Below are 17787 nucleotides of genomic sequence, written 5' to 3'. Positions count from 1 at the left end.
GTTCTCAGTGAAATTCCATTTTCGGCAAGTCAAAAACCAGATCGCAATGTAGGCTAGAATGCAGCAGAAGCAACAGCCTCCTTCCAGCACATTAATCCTTCTGTCTCCCCGTTCCTCAAAAGCAAATCAAGCCAGCCAGCCTCAGAATTCAAACCACAATTCCACTTGAAATTAATAATGTGAGCACCCTAATCTAACAAAGCTGTTTTTGAGTGGGACTGTAGCTTTGGGTTTGGGTGTTGATAGACGTGGTTTCACCTCTTGTTGGGTTTAATCCAGGGCTGTTCTAGCATTACAGCAGATGTCAGCTTCTGATGCTTCTCTCTGCCCTGGTAGGTGTCTATGCGAATAAGGAAATTCCCTTATCGCTGAGTGGTGGAATGTTAGGAACCGGATGCAGCACGCCACTCTCATCCAACATCCTCCCCCATCACCGTACCACCCACTTGATGCACCTCAGCCGACCGTCGATGCCTGGGAGCATGACTGCTACCGCCTCCATCAGCTCCTCACAGGTAAGACCTTTACTCCAGCGAAACTATCTTCAGTTTTCTATTCTCTCCTCTTGGTTGTTTCCTGAGCCGTCGGCTGTGCCTCAGTGAGCAGTTTCCTCACCGCGGGGTCGGAAGGTTGTGGGATCAAGCCCCACCCCAGAGACTGGAGCAGAAAATCCAGGCTGACACTCCCAGTGCAGTACTGAAGGAGCGCTGCATTGTCAGAAGCGCCATCTTTCAGCTGGACATAAAACGCCCCATGGCACTGTTTTGAGAAAGAGCAGGGGAATTATCTCTGTCTGAGCCCATACTTGTCCCGCAAGCAGCCCCTGAAACAGTTTCTGGTAATTATCACATTGTGGCTTGTGGGAGCTTGCTGTGCACAAATTGGCTGTTGCAACAGTGACTACACCAAAAAGGACTTCATTGGTTCTGAAGCACATTGGGACTTCCCGAGGTTGTGAAAGGCGCTGTGTAAAGGTCAAAGAACTTTTATTTGTAAAGCACCAGGAAACAGAGAATCGTAGAAGTTTACAGCATGGAACGAGGCCATTCAGCCCATTGCGTGCATGCCCAGCCTACATGGATCAATCAGTCTAAGCCAACTATCCGGCTTTTGGTCCATAGCCTGTAGGTTACGGCACTTCAAGTGCATATCCAAGTACTTTTTAAATGTTCTGAGGGTTTATGCTTCTACCACCCTTTCAGGTAGTGAATTCCATATCCCCACCACCCTCTGGGTGAAAAAGATCCCCTTGGAACCTCCTCAAAACTTCCTACCTCTTATCCTAAAACTGTGTCCCCTGGTTATGGACCCTTCAACTAAACCTTCCTTTAGACCCCTCAGAATTTTACACGCTTCAATTAGGTCTCCCCTCAGCCTCCTCTCTTCCCTAGCCTATCCAGTTTCCCCTCATAAGTAAAATTCTCTAGCCAAGGGCATCCTTGTAAATCTCTTCTGCACCCTCTCTAGTGCATTTACATCTTTCCTATTATATATATTCAGAAGATGAAATATTTTTGAAGCCCATTCAAAATTTGTCATGTAGAAAACAAATACAGCAGCCATTTTATCACCAATGTCTCTCAAACAGGGAAGAGATGGATGATCAGTTGGGTGGTTTATTAAGGGTATTGGGAGAGGAAAGTGTGTTAGCCAGGACACTCGGAGAGCTTAGATGAAAGCAAAGTAGTGCGGATGCTGGAAATATGAAAGAAAAACAGAAAATGCTGGAAAAACTCAACAGGTCTGACAGCATCTGTGGAGAGAAAAACAGAGTTAACGTTTTGAGTCTGTATGACTTCTTCAGAGCTAAAGAGAAGTGGAAATGTGATGAAATTTATACTGTTTAAGGGGGGGGGTGGAGCAGGTGAAGCTGGATAGAAGGCCAGCGATAGGTGGGGTAAAGGAGAGATTGACAAAGATGTCATGAATGAAAGGACAAAGGGAGTGTTAATGGTCGTGGTTAGTGGTAGTAGTTTTAGCCCTTACAACTACCATTAAACTCCCTTTGTCCTTTAATTCATGACATCTTTGTCAATCTTTCCTTTGCCCCCACCTATCGCTGGCCTTCTATCCAGCTTCACCTGCTCCACCACCTCCCCCCCTTAAACAGTATAAATTTCATCACATTTCCACTTCTCTTTAACTCTGGAGAAGAGTCATACGGACTCGAAACATCAGCTCTGTTTTACTGTCCAAAGATGCTGTCAGACCTGCTGAGGTTTTCCAGCATTTTCTGTTTTTCTCTCGCTCGGAGACCTTCCTGCTGATCAGCTAGTGCCGTTGGATCTTTAATTTCCCAGAACGAGGGTCCCTGCTACAGTTAACCTTGCAGTGAGCTCAGCCAGAAACGGGTCGTTGCTGGGTGAGAATAGGACTGTGCTTTGTCATGAGGCCCCTTGTGGTTAAACGGCTCCCCAGCAATCTAGGCTCTTGCTTGGATAAGATGCTGGTGAGTGAGCTCTGATTGTAGGGGGATTGAACGCAGTGCTGGAGAAAACGACCCCAAAAAGGCAGCAGGTCTTGCTTCCTCGCCCCAGAAGTCAACAATTAATTTTCCTCTTTGCTTATCTGAGAGTTCCCCTCTGTGGCCTGGTCAACATTTACCCCTCAACCCAACGTCGCTAAATGAACAGGTTGTCTGCTCATTTACTTCATTGATTGTGCGGGATCTTGCTATGCGCACATTGCAAGAGTGACTACCCTGTTAGAAATGCTTCCATGGCTGTGAAGTGCTTTGGGATGTCCTCGGGTTGTGAAAGGTGCTAAATAAATGCAAGTTTTCCTTTTATTTTAAGGCTAGCTCCTGTACTGTTCAATTCTGTGGTGAGTAGCTCTGGCCAGTTTTTCAGCTGCTTTCTGCCAAGCTGAGATCAGAGATTGAATTGTGAAGAAGTCCCCAAGCATCCTAATGTTTTAACATTTTGTGTCATCATTTCCAAGCCAGGAGTGAATCCAGTGAGGATTTGATGGGTTGGTGAGTGTGGAAGGCTGAGATTATGGTGAGCTGGGGTCAGAGTATGGACTGCCACCTGCTGGTTAAACATTGAACTGTGCTTCAGGAACTGCACAGAGCTGCAATTTCCACTACATGACCCAACACCTCACCTGCCTCAAAATCACTATTAACCCTGACTTTGCTGGGAAGCGAAGACACACACAACGCGAAAGGCAGTCTGGGGAATTCGAGCAATGTGTTGTAACACTCTCTGGAATTCAGAAGAATGAGAGGCGATCTCATTGAAACATACAAGATGCCAAAGGAGCCTGACAGGGCAGACACCGAGGTTCTTTCTCCTGGCTGGGGAGTCTCGAACACCGGGGCACAGCCTCAGGATAAGGGAACAATCATTTAGCATCAAGATTGTGAATCTTTGGACTTCTCTACCCCAGAGGGTTGTGGATGCTCCATGTTGAATATATTTAAGGCTGGGACAGGCTGATTTTTGGTGTCTCAGGGAATCAAGGGATATGAGGAGCGGGAGGGAAAATGGACTTGAAGCCCAAGATCAGTCATGATCATACTGAATGGTGGAGCAGGCTCGAGGGGCCATATGATCTACTCCTGCTCCTATTTCTTCTGTTCTTATATGCTCAGGGGATGCAGTGTCCATAGTTCCAGGTCAGGGACAGCACAGTTCACTGCAGAGTGAAGCTCTCTTTACTCAGCCCCAGGCACAAAACAACACCCTAAATGCGCAATTCTAGTATTTGTTTCCCCTACCATCTCCCCTTCAGGCTGCCTTATTGCAATTACCAATTATCACTTCAAAGGTTAATTAGTGAAAAAGGAGTTAATTGACGCAAAACAATAAAATTCTATATATCTTTTTAAAGGCGTGTCCATTTGAACTGTGTTAAGTGTCAGCCATGGCTTAGTTGAGTCTAGCACTTGAGTCAGAAGGTTGTGGGTTCAAGTCCTACTCCAGATACTTGGCTACCTAATCCAGTCTGACACTCCAGTGCAGTACTGAGGGAGTGCTGCTCTCTCAGGTAAAAGATCCCATGGTGCTATTTACAGAGGGCAGTTCCTCTGGGTGGCCTGGCAAATGTTTATTCCTCCGCCAACATGAAGAGAAACAGAGAACCTGCCAATGAAGTATTTAACTGAAATGTAACCACTATTGAAATGTAGGAAAAAGTAGCAGCCAATTTGCTCACAGCAAGCTCGTCCTTACAGCAGTGAAATATTTACCAGGTAATCTGTTTTATTGAGAGCGAATATTGAACAGAAGTCAGGAGAGAACTCCCCTGCTGTTCTTTGAAATAGTGCCATGGAATCTTTTATGTCAACCTGCAAAGTTTCACATCTGATCCAAAAGATGGCATCCTCAAAAGTGCAGCACCCCCTCATTACTGCACCAGGAATGTCAGCCTGGATTAAGTGGCCAAGTGTCTGGATTGGGATTTGAACCCATGAACCTCTGACTCAGAGGCATAAGTGCAACCAACTGAGAACGATGCTCACAAGATTCTTTCCTTGTAATTAAAAGCGTGTTCTGCCTGTACACATGAGATCAGGTTTTGGGAATTTGTGTGTTGGGCAGTCTCCCATATAATTCATAATGCTGCAAATGCTGGAAATCTGGAATATAAAGAGAAAACATTTGTCAGGGCAGGCAGCATCTGTGCAGAGGGAATGACAAAGAGTCAATGATCTTCCATCAGAACTGGAAAAAATTTGAGATTTAACAATTCTTGGGCAAATGCAGAGACAGAAATATTGTGGGGTGTTTTTGGCGGTGGGGATGGTGGATGGGGTGACCGCATGGTGGGGGAAGAAGGAATGAAAGAGGGAAAGGTCTGTCTGTAATCAAGAGGAAGACAGAATTGGGGGAGCCACATTATCCTGGTTTCTGATCCTTCCAAGATAAGGAAGGCAAACTCACCTGTAGTGTGAAGTGTCACTAATTCGTATACGGTTATTAAAAAAAAGCCACAATGTTCATGGAATAAACCTGGTGATTTGCTGCAGAGATGTCGAGAGAGAGCAAGACGTGTGCAGTTGTCCTCCAACCTGATGCTCAGTTTAAAGAGGTGTTGGACAGGAAATGATGAGGTGTGATTGCAGTTTGTAAAGTGGCCTGATGCAGACTCCTCAGAGGAGTTTGTAAAGCACAGTTTAAAAATAAAAAGCCTTCTTGAGCATCTGGAAGCCATTCACAAGTTGAGGAGAGGCTGTGGGCTCCTTTAGCGTTTTATGATACTTTGGTTTGAATGAGTACCAATGGCACTGAGACTACTAGTCCACAACTTCACCTAGTGGTGCTGGTTCAAACAACAACGTGCTTATATGGAGAGAGATTTTCCATGACTTCAGGACATCTCAAATTGCTTCACAGCCAAAGAAGTACATTTGAAGTGTAATTACTGATGTAGAAAATGTGGCAGCCAATTTGATCACAGCAAGCTCCCACAAACAGCAATGCGATAATGACTAAATAATCTGTTTTTGTGATGTTGATTGAGGGATAAATATTGGCCCAGGACACTGAGGTGGACTCCCCTTCCCCTCTTCGCAATGGACCCATGGGACCTTTTGCCTCTACCTGAGAGGGAAGACGGGGCATCGGTTTTAAGATCTCATCTGAAAGACCGACAGGGTAGCACTCCCTCAATACTGCATTGGAGTGTCAGCCTTAATTTTTGTGCTCAAATCCCTGCAATGGAGCTTAACCTGCAACCTTCTGACTCAGGCAAGAGTGCTATCAACTGGGCCATGGCACTGACACAGCCAGTAGGAGTGACAAGAAAAAGAACAGGGAGGTCTCCTGGCGTCCTGGCCAACATTCATCCATTGCCCAACATCTTCCTCATAACTCAGCTAGCTACTTATCGCAATGACTGTTTTGTGGAATTTACTGGATGCAAATTGGCTGCCAAGATAACATCAGTGACTGTATTTCAAAAAGAATTGTCAATAGCTTTGGGACATCCTGAAGATGGGGAAGGCATGAATGCAAATCATTTCTTTTGCAGTAAAACCAACAAGTCCTGGGTTTGTAAAGCCATTCTGTTAAGAGGAGTGGTTTATATATAGACAAATGCATGCACACACAAACACACAGACACACACACACACACACACACACACACGTAAACACATGCATCTTCAATGATCATGTTAAGAGGAATGTTCCACATATCGACATGCAACTGTGCACACATGTATTTGGTTTGTTGTGAATGATTTTCAGTTTATTGGTCTTAATCTACTCGTGGACCTGTGACTTTATTTTTTGCTGGAAAGAGAGGACTACACTATGTCACATAGGAGATTAAATGGGTCTGACATAGAGACCTGTACTGAGATTTATTGTTGGCTGCATAACTTTTAAATGAAACTTGAAATAGAACTCAGGGTTGAACAGTCAAGACTTGTGCATTTACTCGCTGAATCCTAACTACTTTGTATCAAAAAAAAAGTGAGCTAAGATGGATAAAATATTGATGTGAAATATCACAGTTGGAGCTACCGAATTGCATGGGATTCTGACAGTTCCTGAGATTTTTGAGGATCAAGGCCCATGATTGCTTCCTTTTTAATTAGCTGGTTCTTAGTGAGTGAATAAGTCCAATTGCAGTTTTATTTTTAACTTGGCGCTCTGGAGTATCTGGGATTTTCTTTGGTAGCTTTGAGGATCACATTCCATGATTCCATTCATTTTTCCTTGAAAATGGCAACTTGCTGGACTCATTTAAATGAAAGTAAACTTTGGTCTGTGCCTTAAAAGAATATATTTTTTTTAATGAACAGAATCCGATGAAGTCGTGCTTGAAAACAATGTGCTGAGATGGGCCAAGTTGGAAAAGTAAAGCAACTTGTTTTATCAATGAAAGTCGCACCAGAGAAACAAAATATAGACTTGCATTTATCTAGCACCTTTCACCTGCATTTTGTGCTCAAGTCTCTGTGGAGTGGGACATGAACCCACACCGATGTAACTCAAAGTTGAGAATGCTATATGCATTGAGCCCAAGTTACAAAAAGCAGTGAATTAACAGATTTTTAGGCAGCGCGCAGGGATAGATTAAACCAGGCTCGGCCTCTCCATGGACTTGGTTTGATGGGCCGAATGGCCTCTTCTGGCTCTCGATTTTACGCTTTTGCTCCCTTTCCTGATGAAATGGGATGGGACTGATAGGTCAGGCTGGCTACTGTTTCTGCCTTGTATCACTCTGCACTTAACACTTTGTCATTTTTGACACAACCAGTTCCAGTGCCATCCCCCTGCAATGTAAATAATTTGCGATTCTGTTGGGAAGTAAATCAGTTCTCCAATTGGTAGCCTTGTCCACTTTTTTTTTTAAAACATGCAGCCAGTACACAGAACGTATTTAAATGTTTATAGCAGAGTGAGATTTATAACCATTTTATGTAGCTTGTGCAAGCGTGTTTTATTTTTATTGGCGCTACTGAACACGAAGTTGAGAGACTGCTGCAGTCGGGAAAACCTTTGATTGGGAACAATCCACTATTTACAAGGGAGTTCATCCCAAACCAGGCTCTTAAAGGGGGAATTTCACCGTCAGGGTTCCACTTAAAAGTCAAACTAAATGAAACGCACTATAAATGAGCTAATCTATTCTAAGTGCACTCCCCAATTTAGAACCGTTACTGCTTCTAATACTTACCCAGTGCCTCATGCAGGACGAGCGCCAGGTCTGTGCTGCAGTAGTTTGGGCCACAAGTCAGATAATTGGCCTCACTGCTACTGGGCAAGGGGGAGGTTGGGTGGGTTTTACCAGGGGAAGAGCCAGGCTTTTTTTGCTTCTGATCATTAACCAGTGACCAGTGAGGAAAGGGTCACATGTGGAGGTGATTCCGTCTTTAGTCATTTAGCCTATTGACACTGTCTCAACCTGCGTATTAAAGAATGGTTATTTGGATGGCATACCCCCCCAACCCCCTCGCTGAACACGGAGAGGAATGGAAGAACCTGGGAAAATATTACCATTAATGTTGAGATTTATTTTTCTCAATTTCAATTTTTCTTTTTGTTCAGGTTATCACGAGAGGTTTTAGATCAACCAGAACAGTTGAGGGTGTTGTGGGGTGTCAGTAATGAAATGAAAGATATCTCTAAGCAGCAATGGGAGATTTTTAATGCAGCTAGTAAATTGTGTTTTATTGTCTGTGCTCAGTTTGTGCATATATCAGGGGTTTTTCTGTTATCTGAAAAGGAAGAATGTGCAGGGTTATGGGGAGAAGGTGGGGGATTGGCACTAGGTAAATTGCTCATTTGGAGAGCTGGTGCAGAGACAATGGGCCTTCTGTCCTGTAACAATTCTGTGATTCTTTTTTTAATGTATAAAATGGTGGCAGAATTTGGAGAGACCTCAGAAACCTGCTCCACAGAGACATTTAGTGACCAGAGGTTGCAAATACACCGTGGTGGTTGACAAAAGCAAAATTGAACGGGAATGTTTGATGCAGCAATTTCACAATGGAAAATGTTGACAGAAAGATAGTGACAAGTCCTCAAACAGGCAGCAATTTTCAAAAACAGGAAATGTGTGGCCCACACAAGACTTTAAATGCTTGCATTTTTCAGCACTTGCAAAGGAACTGTACTCATGAAAATACTCTCTTCTGTGTCTCCTTTAGAGGAGAATAAAGATTGTTAAGAGCTCAGTGGATGATGCGAGAGAGGGAGAGCACTCCTTGTGGGGCGAGTTCCTCTTTATAGCAAAAGTAAAATGAGATGCATCAACAACACCTTTAACTTGACATTGTCGCGCCTTAACACTGTACTGCTTTCTTTATGCAGGTGTTTTCCTTACCTGGTTCATCGTATAATCTCACTCCTTCCAATGTCTTTGGAGGTCCGATTACCCCTGGTTCATCCATTACTTCACTGCTGAACCCAGTGGAAAGCAGTCAAACCGGTAGGTGGTAATCATTAGGTTCACATTTCTCCTGAGCGCTGTGTTGCTCCTAGAGAGACATTTTGGGCTGGATCGTGCTCTCCCCTTCCTGGTGGGTTTGAAGGCCGGGAGGCGACACACAAAATCCAACGGGCGTCGTGCCCACCGCCTGTCTGCCTGCCCCTGCCCCCGCCCTGATTAAATGGGGGAACAGGGGAGCTGTCGAGCAACTTGTTCACCCTTGGGCCTATTGAGGCCATTTAGTGGCCAGTTAAAGGCCACTTAAGAGCCTCAACCTGCTGCCGCCATTATTTTACCCGTAGTGACAATAGGCCCATGTCATCCGGGAAGCCCGGCATCTTTAGCTGCACGGGCTTGTGTTGGCAATGTGGGGGGGGTTTCTCAAATAAAAACAACGAGTGCTGGAAACGCTCAGCAGCTCTGGCAACATCGGTGCAGAGAGAGAAACAGAACTAATGTTTCAAGTCAAATATCACGCTTCTTCCAAACCCCCTGGGCCCATTGGAGGCACACCTCCCCCCCCCCCCCTCCCTCCCTCTAACCTCCCAGCTGGCCTCTCACCTCCCCCCTCACCCCATTCGTCAAGGCCTGTCCCGGACTTACCAACCACAGGTTCCTCGGTGTGATGGACTGCCTGTAGCCCCATCAGGGGCCAGCAGCGCTCCCAGTGGAGCTGCTGGTACTGCAGAGCTGCTGGCCATCCAATCAGCCAGCGGCTCTCTAAGGTGCAACTTCGTCATGAGAGAGGGGCAGGAGTCCCAATCACTTAATGCAGCTCCCAGCATTAAATGGCTGTGGGGCAGCAATTGGGATCGTGGGTGGACTCCCCACCAACCAGGGGGATTGTGGTGCCCCATTAAATCCAGTCCTTTGGAGCAGAAATGTCCTAACTACATCAGGCTCAGGCGTTCAAGCGACTTGGTTCTGTTTATGGTTATGATTCACATTTTGTGGTTTGTCATCTTGGAATTTTATAGGCCTCGAGGTTTGGAAAAGATTCATTTGTGAATAAATGCTAAATCAGAACATTTGTTGGTGTCATTAGCTAGGGATGTCTGCACACATGGATAGCGGTGTCATGGTAAAGCCACTGGACTAGTAATCCAGAGGCCGCAGCAAATGCTCTGGGGGCGTAGGTTCAAATCCCACCATGGCAGCTGGTGAAATTTAAATTCAATTAATAAAATATGGACTTGAAAGCAAAAGCTAGTCTCAGTAGCAGTGACCATGAAACCATCATTGATTGTTGTAAAAACCCATCTGCCGTCCTTACCTGGTCTAGCCTTCATGTGACTTCAGACCCACGGCAATGTGGTTGACTCTTAACTGCGCTCTGAAATGGCCTAGGAAGCCACTCATTTCAAGGACAAATAGGGATGGGCAACAAATGCTGTCCTTGCCAGTGATGCCCAAGTCCCATGAAGTAATAAAAACAATACTCATAGTAAAATGAATTTAATCTTTAGATGCAGTTCATTGGTCCCATCGCTCTCTGCACTCCTCCTACCTTTTCCCTTTGCTCCTTCCACTCCTCTCAGCTCTCCTGAGTTCTCCTCTCCTCTCTGCTCTCCTGTCCACCTCTCTGTTCACCTTCATTCTCTCCCCTCTCTTTTCTGTTGCTCTCTCTATTTCCCCTCCTTTCCTGAAGGTGCCACTACTTGCCAAGATTTGGCTATCCACCTGCCAACTTTTTAACACTCATATTTATAGTGAAGACTACTTGTGCAAACATGTCACACTGTAATTCTAGTTTCCATCAGTAGATGTTCTGGAAAAGTGTAACTACAGCGTGACAAGTTTACATAGGCATTACAAGTGGAGTCTTGGAAATATAAAAAGGACTGAATGTGTGATGTTAAAATGGGGATTGCTTTACATTTCTTTTTCCTTTCACTCACCATCTAACCCTGCTCCAGCAGAGAGAACATACTTTGTCTTGACTATGTGGACAGCACCACATGCTTCCTTTCAGCTTTCCACATTATAAGCATAGACATAGGAATTTATAACGTGAAACACCTATGTAAACTTGTCATGCTGTAATTGCATGCTTTTGGTAGTACAGAATTTGAGTATTGCTGTAAAGAGAGGTTTTTTTTGGTCAAAGCTTTTTATCTTGCACTCATCAGGACAATTCGCAAGATGGCCAAATGTAAAGGGAACAACAATTTTTACTGTATAGGAAGAGAGGGCTGATTGGTTGGCCAGTGGACTCTGGTGGAGGCATTGCCAGGGAGAATGCACAGTGGATGGTGACTGATAGTTAACTGCCTAGCATTGTTTGAAATTTAAAGCAGGTAGCTTGATTCTGGTCAAGGCATTGCCCTGAGGAATGAACCAGTGAATGACTGTCACTTAACAAAAATAAAAATACCTGGAAAAACTCAGGAGGTCTGGCAGCATCTACGGAGAGGAATACAGTTAATGTTTCGCGTCCATATGACTCTTCAACAGAACTAAGTAAAAATAGAAAAGAGGTGAAATATAAGCTTATATAAGTTGGGTACAGCCTGTACCCTGCCCATTGCGAACAGCAGAAGTGACATGTTGTTTGATATCGCCCAGTCTTTGGGACGTGCGGCCAACATACTTAGCATCACACGGGCACTGAAATTCACATACCACAATACTCCTTTGTGTGATAGGTAGAACGTCTTTTTGGCTTGATGGCAGCATCCTGTTAGTGGCGAATACCACTTGTGTTGTTACTGCGTAGTAGCAGCGTGAAACGGCTAGCTTCACCTGTTGCTCAAATTTCTGAGATAACTTTCCCTTCCAGAGTGATCTGAGGTAGACTGAGTTCATGCAGTAGCGACACAATTGGTATTTGCCATTAACAGGACGCTGCTGTCAAGCCAAAAAGATGTTCTGCCTATCCCACAAACGAGTAATGTGGTATATGAATTTCAGTGCCCGTGTGATGCTAAGTACGTTGGCCGCACGTCCCAAGGACTGGTGGATCATAGCAAACAACATGTCACTTCCGCTGTTCACAGACTGTACCCAACCAGCCCGTGTTTGCAAAACTCAAAACACAATGTCCAACATTAGATGTGATTAACATTAGACGTAATTTGGCGATTGGACAATATTTTCTAAGTAATTCTTTGTGCTAAGAATTACACTGACCAACCAATTTTAAGGTCATCAGTCCGGCTCTCAATGTGGCACATTTGCAAGCACTGGAAGCTACATATACATGGCCCTGTTCTTTGCAGACAGAAAGAAAATATACATACATTGCACCTGTTTCAGCTGAACAAAATAAATGACAGCCATTCGCTGGTTCATTCCTCAGGCAATGCCTTGACCAATCAGAGTCAAGCTGCCTGGTTTAAATTTCAAACAATGCTTGGCAGTTAACTGTCAGTCACCATCCACTGGTGTGTGATCCATGGCAGCACCTCTACCAGAGTCCACTTGCCAACCAATCAGCACTCCCTTATACAGTATAAATTGTTGTTCCCTTTACATTTGGTATTATTGAGAATTGTCCTGATATATAAGACAAAAAGCTCCGACAACAAAAAAAAATCCTCTTTTTGTTAGCAATGATTACATTCTCCTGCTTAGTGATAGCACTTTAGCCCCTCAGTTCTCCATCCTCAGCCTGTTCTGCTTTGCTCCAAGCAACTCTGCTTCATCACTCTTAGACTTATTATTTAAAAGTCAAGACATCATGCATGAATCAGAAAGTCTCTACTCCCCCATCCCCTGCCATCTCCCATACCTTATTGTGCTTGCTTCACTGAGATTCCCTGTTTGCAATTACTTTTTTGAATTAAAGTCAAAGTGTCACTGTGGGGCACTACTGTACTAAATTGAAGAGATTAGAAGAGGTGATTATATTAAGAAGAGGTTGTTATATTAACGGGATGAATTAAGGGAAGAATTAATTTACCCATCTGGTTCACTGATGTCCTATAGGGAAGAAAATCTGCCTCCATAACCTGGTCTGGCCTACATGTGACTCCAGACCCACAGCAATGTGGTTGACTCTTAAATGCCCTCTGAAATGGCCCAGCAAGCCACTCAGTTCTCAGGGGCAATTAGGGACGGACAATAAATGCTGGCCTAGCCAGCGACACCCGCATCCCAGGAACGAATTTTTTAAGAAGGGATATGAGGTAAAGGTGGGTGTATAAAATTAGGTCACAGATCAGCCATTCGTTGAATGGTGGAACAGACTCAAGGGGCTAAATGGCCTACACGTCTTCCTATGTTACTGTTAGGTAAATTAGGAAGTAGTATTTAGAAGCTTTGAGTTTTAAAATCCTGAAAGTTGTAGGGTAGAAAAAGTGAGAAAGGTGACAATTAGTAAAGTTTAGGGTAATATAGCTCAATGTTAGGAAGTAAAACATTTGGCATTGCATTAGAATTGAAAATCTGTTTTTTTTTTCTCTTTGATGCTAATGAAAGAACTTCTTCAGATCCTCAAAAGGACTGACCTTGGTGCATAACTAGGAAGGTGGAGGTGAAAGGTCAGAAAGTCAAGCCATTCTGGCCAAGGAGAAAGCTGCATAAAGCCAGGAGGCTGTAAAGGGAGCTGTTGAATGGGAGTTTGGGGAGTGGCAGTTGAGACTGATTAAGCATGCATTGCAATGGCCAGAGAAAGTAAACAGCAGTTAGGGTGAAAGTGATGGGAGAGGAAGATAAATAATAAATGGCAGTGGAGCAGTGATCAAACACACTTCATGGACACCAAAACTGTCTTAGTGATCTATCAGTGATCAGGGATCATAAACCTCATGTGCACAGGACAATCATTCTGTTTTTTCTTCACTTTTGTGATTTATGTTGGGGCCCACAGAAGGAAATAATTTGGACATCATTTTCCCCAGTTACAAAATTCCCCTTTCATTTATTAATTTCTCCTTTTATTCGCCCACACAGATGATGTGAACGCCTTTTCCAACAGAGTTTTGTTTTGGAATTTGGTGGCTCATAGGCTTTGCGAAAAAAAATATTTATTTGTTGCTGAAATGAGTGGTATTATGGATGTTTGGGACCGAGTAATAAGACTGTAATTTACTCCAGCGGCTGAAATGATGGCATCAGCCACAAGGGTGAAATGTACTTGCTTTATACAGCTCTGTAACCCTCTCCAGCCCTTCGAGATATCTGCACCACTATAATTCTACCCTCTTGCGTGTTGCTGATTTTCATCACTTCTCTTTTGGTGGCCATGCCTTCAGCTGCCTGGCTCAAAACTCTGGAATTCCTTCCCTAAACATCGTTGCAACTCTACCTCTCCTTTAATATACCCCTTAAAACCTACCTGCTTGACCAAGCGTTTGGTCACCTGTCCTAATGTGGCTTGGTGTCAAGGTTTGTTTGATCGTATTCCTTTGAAGCATCTTGGAGCCCTTACCACATTAAAGGCGCTATATAAGCACAAGTTTTTGTTGTCTGAGAGTAATCTCTAAGCCACGTGTTCTGTTCTCCGTTTTTGCCCCCTCTGTCTTTGTCCATGTTAACAATGGTTCTGCCTGTGCTCTCCACTGTGGAGTTAGGCTGGACAGATGGGGAAATCCCAGAAGTTGGTGCTTATCTCCACTGCACTTGAGCAAACAATCCTGACTGACACTCCAGTGCATTACTGAGGGAGCATTGCACTGTCGGAGGGGCTGTCCTTTGGATGAGATGGTAAAACAAGGTCCCGTTGGCCCTCGCAGGTGGACATAGAGGATGCCATGGCATAATTTGAAGGAGAACAGGGAAGTTCTCTCCAGTGTCCTGGGTAATATTGATCCCTCGATCGTCATCACTAAAACACTTCATCTGGTTGCTTTCTAGTTGTTGTTTGTGGGAGCTTGCTGTGCAGATTTTGGCTGCTGCATTTCCTACTTTACAATAGTGACTACACAAGATCTTAATTGTCTGTAAAGCACTTGGGGACATCCTGAGGTGGTGAAAGGTGCTATAGAAATGCAAGTTGCTCATTTAATCGGCTTGTACACAATTGGGCTAAAGAGAGGGGTTAAAAACAGCCCACATACTTCCTGTTGAGCACTGACCAGCACCATCCTAACTATTAGAGAATTATTAGGGACAATGAGGGAATTAATTCCTGACTTTTCCCTATCTGAACCTGGGAAATTGAAACACCACAGGTATTAGCCATGTGTGTGGGCATGGCAATCCCTCATCTGACTCAACATAGACTTGTAAACAACCCTGGGCAAGCTACTGGTTCTGTTTTGGTCTAGTAGCAGACCTCACCTTTGTACTTGATAACTGCATCATTGGGAACTCCTGAAAAATCATTGTTATTAAGCTGATGAACTAGGAGGGAAGACAACAAGTTGCCTTCAAGTCTTTATATAACTTTCAAATAATGCTCTTGATGTAATATAATGTTGCAAGGTGCATCACACGAGTGTCATGTCACAAAAATTGATTTCCAACCAAAAGGTTAGTCAAAGATGTTGGTTTTAAGGAGGAGAGAGAGGTGGAGGGGCAGAAAGGGTTAGGAATTCTAGAGCTTTGTGTCTAAACGGTTTAAGGCATGGGCACCAGTGAAGGGGCAAAGGAAGTGGGGGATACAGATTTGGAGGAAGGCAAGAGTTCTGTGGCTTGTTGGGCTGGAGAAGCCAGGATAGAGTTCAACATAAACTCAGAGGCTGGGTAGATGTACAAATCTCTGTTCTAAGAATCTGATTTTACATCCCACTCTTGTTTGTTTTTCAGAACCAGATCTGGATGACAACGATTGCAGTTTCGTCTGCAGAGGAAGTTCTTCCAGGGGAAGTCTATCTCCAACGTAAATCTTTCTTTACTTTGTATCCCTATGTTTTAATTGTAAAGATGTATGTCAAACATAATCGCATAAAAACTAGGCAGGGCATTCAGGCAACATTAGGAACTTAAGGATAAGTGAAAGCTATTCAGCCTTGAACTGCCATTCAGTTAGACCTTGGCTGATCTGTATTACAGTTCTATTGATCTGCCTTTGCTCCATATCCCTTGATAGATTATCTAAGACTTTGAAAGCTCTTGTTGACTGCCAGCTTATCAAGGTCCAGCACATCTTTCCAGTTTAAGGACACATGCCACAAGTATCCTTAGTGTCCTGGCTACGACTCTTCCCTTAACCGATGCCACCTAAGGAACAGCATAGAATAACTGGTCATTCACTCATTGTTGCTTATGGGGTTCTATTGTTGCTTAGAGAATCACCTGCAATGGCTTCTCTTCCCATTCCTGCACCTCTGAAGTCCCCTAAGGATCTATTACTGACTTTCTCCTACTTTTCATCTGTGTTACCCCTCAGTGACATCATCCAAAAGTACAACATCATATCCAATGCTTACGCTGACAACACCCAGCTCTACCTCACCACCTTTCTCGATCCTCCCACTCCATCCCACCCCACCACTGTCTCTGATTTGTCACATTGCTTATCCGACATTCAGTACTAGATGAGCAAAAATTTCCTCCAATTAAACATTGGGAAGAGCAAAGCCTTTGACTTCGGTTCCCACCACAATCTTCGCTCCCTAGCTACTGACTCATCCTCCTCCCGGGCAACTGTCTGAGGTTGAACCAGACTGTTTGCAACCTTGGTGCCAAATTTGACACAGTTTGAGCTTCCAATTACATATTCACCCCATCACCAGGATCGCTAATATCCACCTCCGGAACATCGGCAATTAAGCTTCTGCCTTAGCTCATCTGCTGAAATTCTCATCCGTTCCTTTGTTACCTCTAGACTTGAGAATTCCAACGAGTCCTGGCCGGCATCTACCCTCCATAAAGTTGATTGCATCCCAAAACTTATCTTCCCCTATCTTAACTTGTTTCTTTCAAGTTTCAATGCTAACTCTTATCACTTCCTTCCCCCAACGTTACAGCTCACCCATTGGTGGCTTGTCCATCCTCTACGATCAGACCATACCCGGTCAACTGGAGAATGTACCACAAACAACGTCCAACATAGAGGAGCTCCTGGACAAGCACTGGAGTGGAGAGGGAGGCATTGACAGTAAGTACTTACCCAGTGTATCATGGATCGGAATGTCAGACCTTTGTTCTGTGAGTCCAGCTGTAAACTGTGCCTGCGTGTGATGATGTCAAGTGAAGACATGTCTTGGTGGTGATTCTTTTTGCCTTGCTATCTGGAAAATTAAGGAGAGATATAATAGAGACATTGGCCGGGATTTCCCGGCCCTGTCACGGGTGGGACCCGCCGCAGGGTGAGGCAGTGCCCCAGCCAGAAGTCCATTGACTTGCGATGGGACCGGAAGATCCTGGAGGCCGGCGGGTGTGGAAAATGCCGCCCATTGAAAATTATAACGGGTTTTGATAAGATAGAGGACACATTTCCACTGGTCAAAGATTTAGCAACCAGAAGAGACGGAGAATTGATAAAAGAACCAGAGCTGAGATGAGGGCTGATTTTTCTATGCAGTGAGAAAGCACAGAAAGGTCTGAAAGACTGGTGGAAGCAGAGTCAATAGTAATTTTTAAAAGGGAATTTGATAAGTATTTCAAGGAGAAACCTTTGCAGGGCTAGTGGAATCGAGCAGGGAGATGGCGTTTATTGGGTTGCAAAAGGATTCTTTGTACTAGTATACCTAAGTCTCTCTGAACATCAACATATAAAATTTTCACACCTTTTAAATAATATTCTGCTTTTCTGATCTTACTACCAAAGTGAAAAGCTTCACATTTCCCCACATTATGCTCCATCTACCTCCTTGTTGCCCACTCACTTAACCTGTCTATGTCTCTTTGCAGCCTCTTTGTGCCCTCCTCCCAGCTTACGTTTTCACCTAATTTTGTATTATGGTATACTTTGAGATGTTTGTCAGGATGAAGGCTCCATCTAAATGCTAAATCTTCTTGCTGTCAATGTTCACCGCCCTAGGAGCATGAATGGCCACCTGAGCAAGCTTGGGT

General features: G+C 44.2%; 1 protein-coding gene across 8 annotated transcripts in view; it reads left to right on the top strand.

The window, feature by feature from the left end:
- Window positions 1-17787, top strand: part of LOC144667862 (protein AF-10-like) — a 155869-nt gene that overhangs the window by 113073 nt on the left and 25009 nt on the right. For all 8 annotated transcript variants that reach the window (XM_078529418.1, XM_078529413.1, XM_078529415.1 and 5 more), the window contains 4 exons: window positions 337-515; window positions 8769-8886; window positions 15577-15649; window positions 16740-16870. In XM_078529418.1, coding sequence (XP_078385544.1) covers window positions 337-515; window positions 8769-8886; window positions 15577-15649; window positions 16740-16870 — 501 coding nt within the window. The remainder of the gene's footprint in view (window positions 1-336; window positions 516-8768; window positions 8887-15576; window positions 15650-16739; window positions 16871-17787) is intronic.

This window comes from Cetorhinus maximus, chromosome 25, assembly GCF_964194155.1.
Source record: "Cetorhinus maximus chromosome 25, sCetMax3.hap1.1, whole genome shotgun sequence".
NCBI classification, from domain to species: Eukaryota; Metazoa; Chordata; class Chondrichthyes; order Lamniformes; family Cetorhinidae; genus Cetorhinus; species Cetorhinus maximus.
This window is presented reverse-complemented; position numbering and strand designations above follow the sequence as displayed.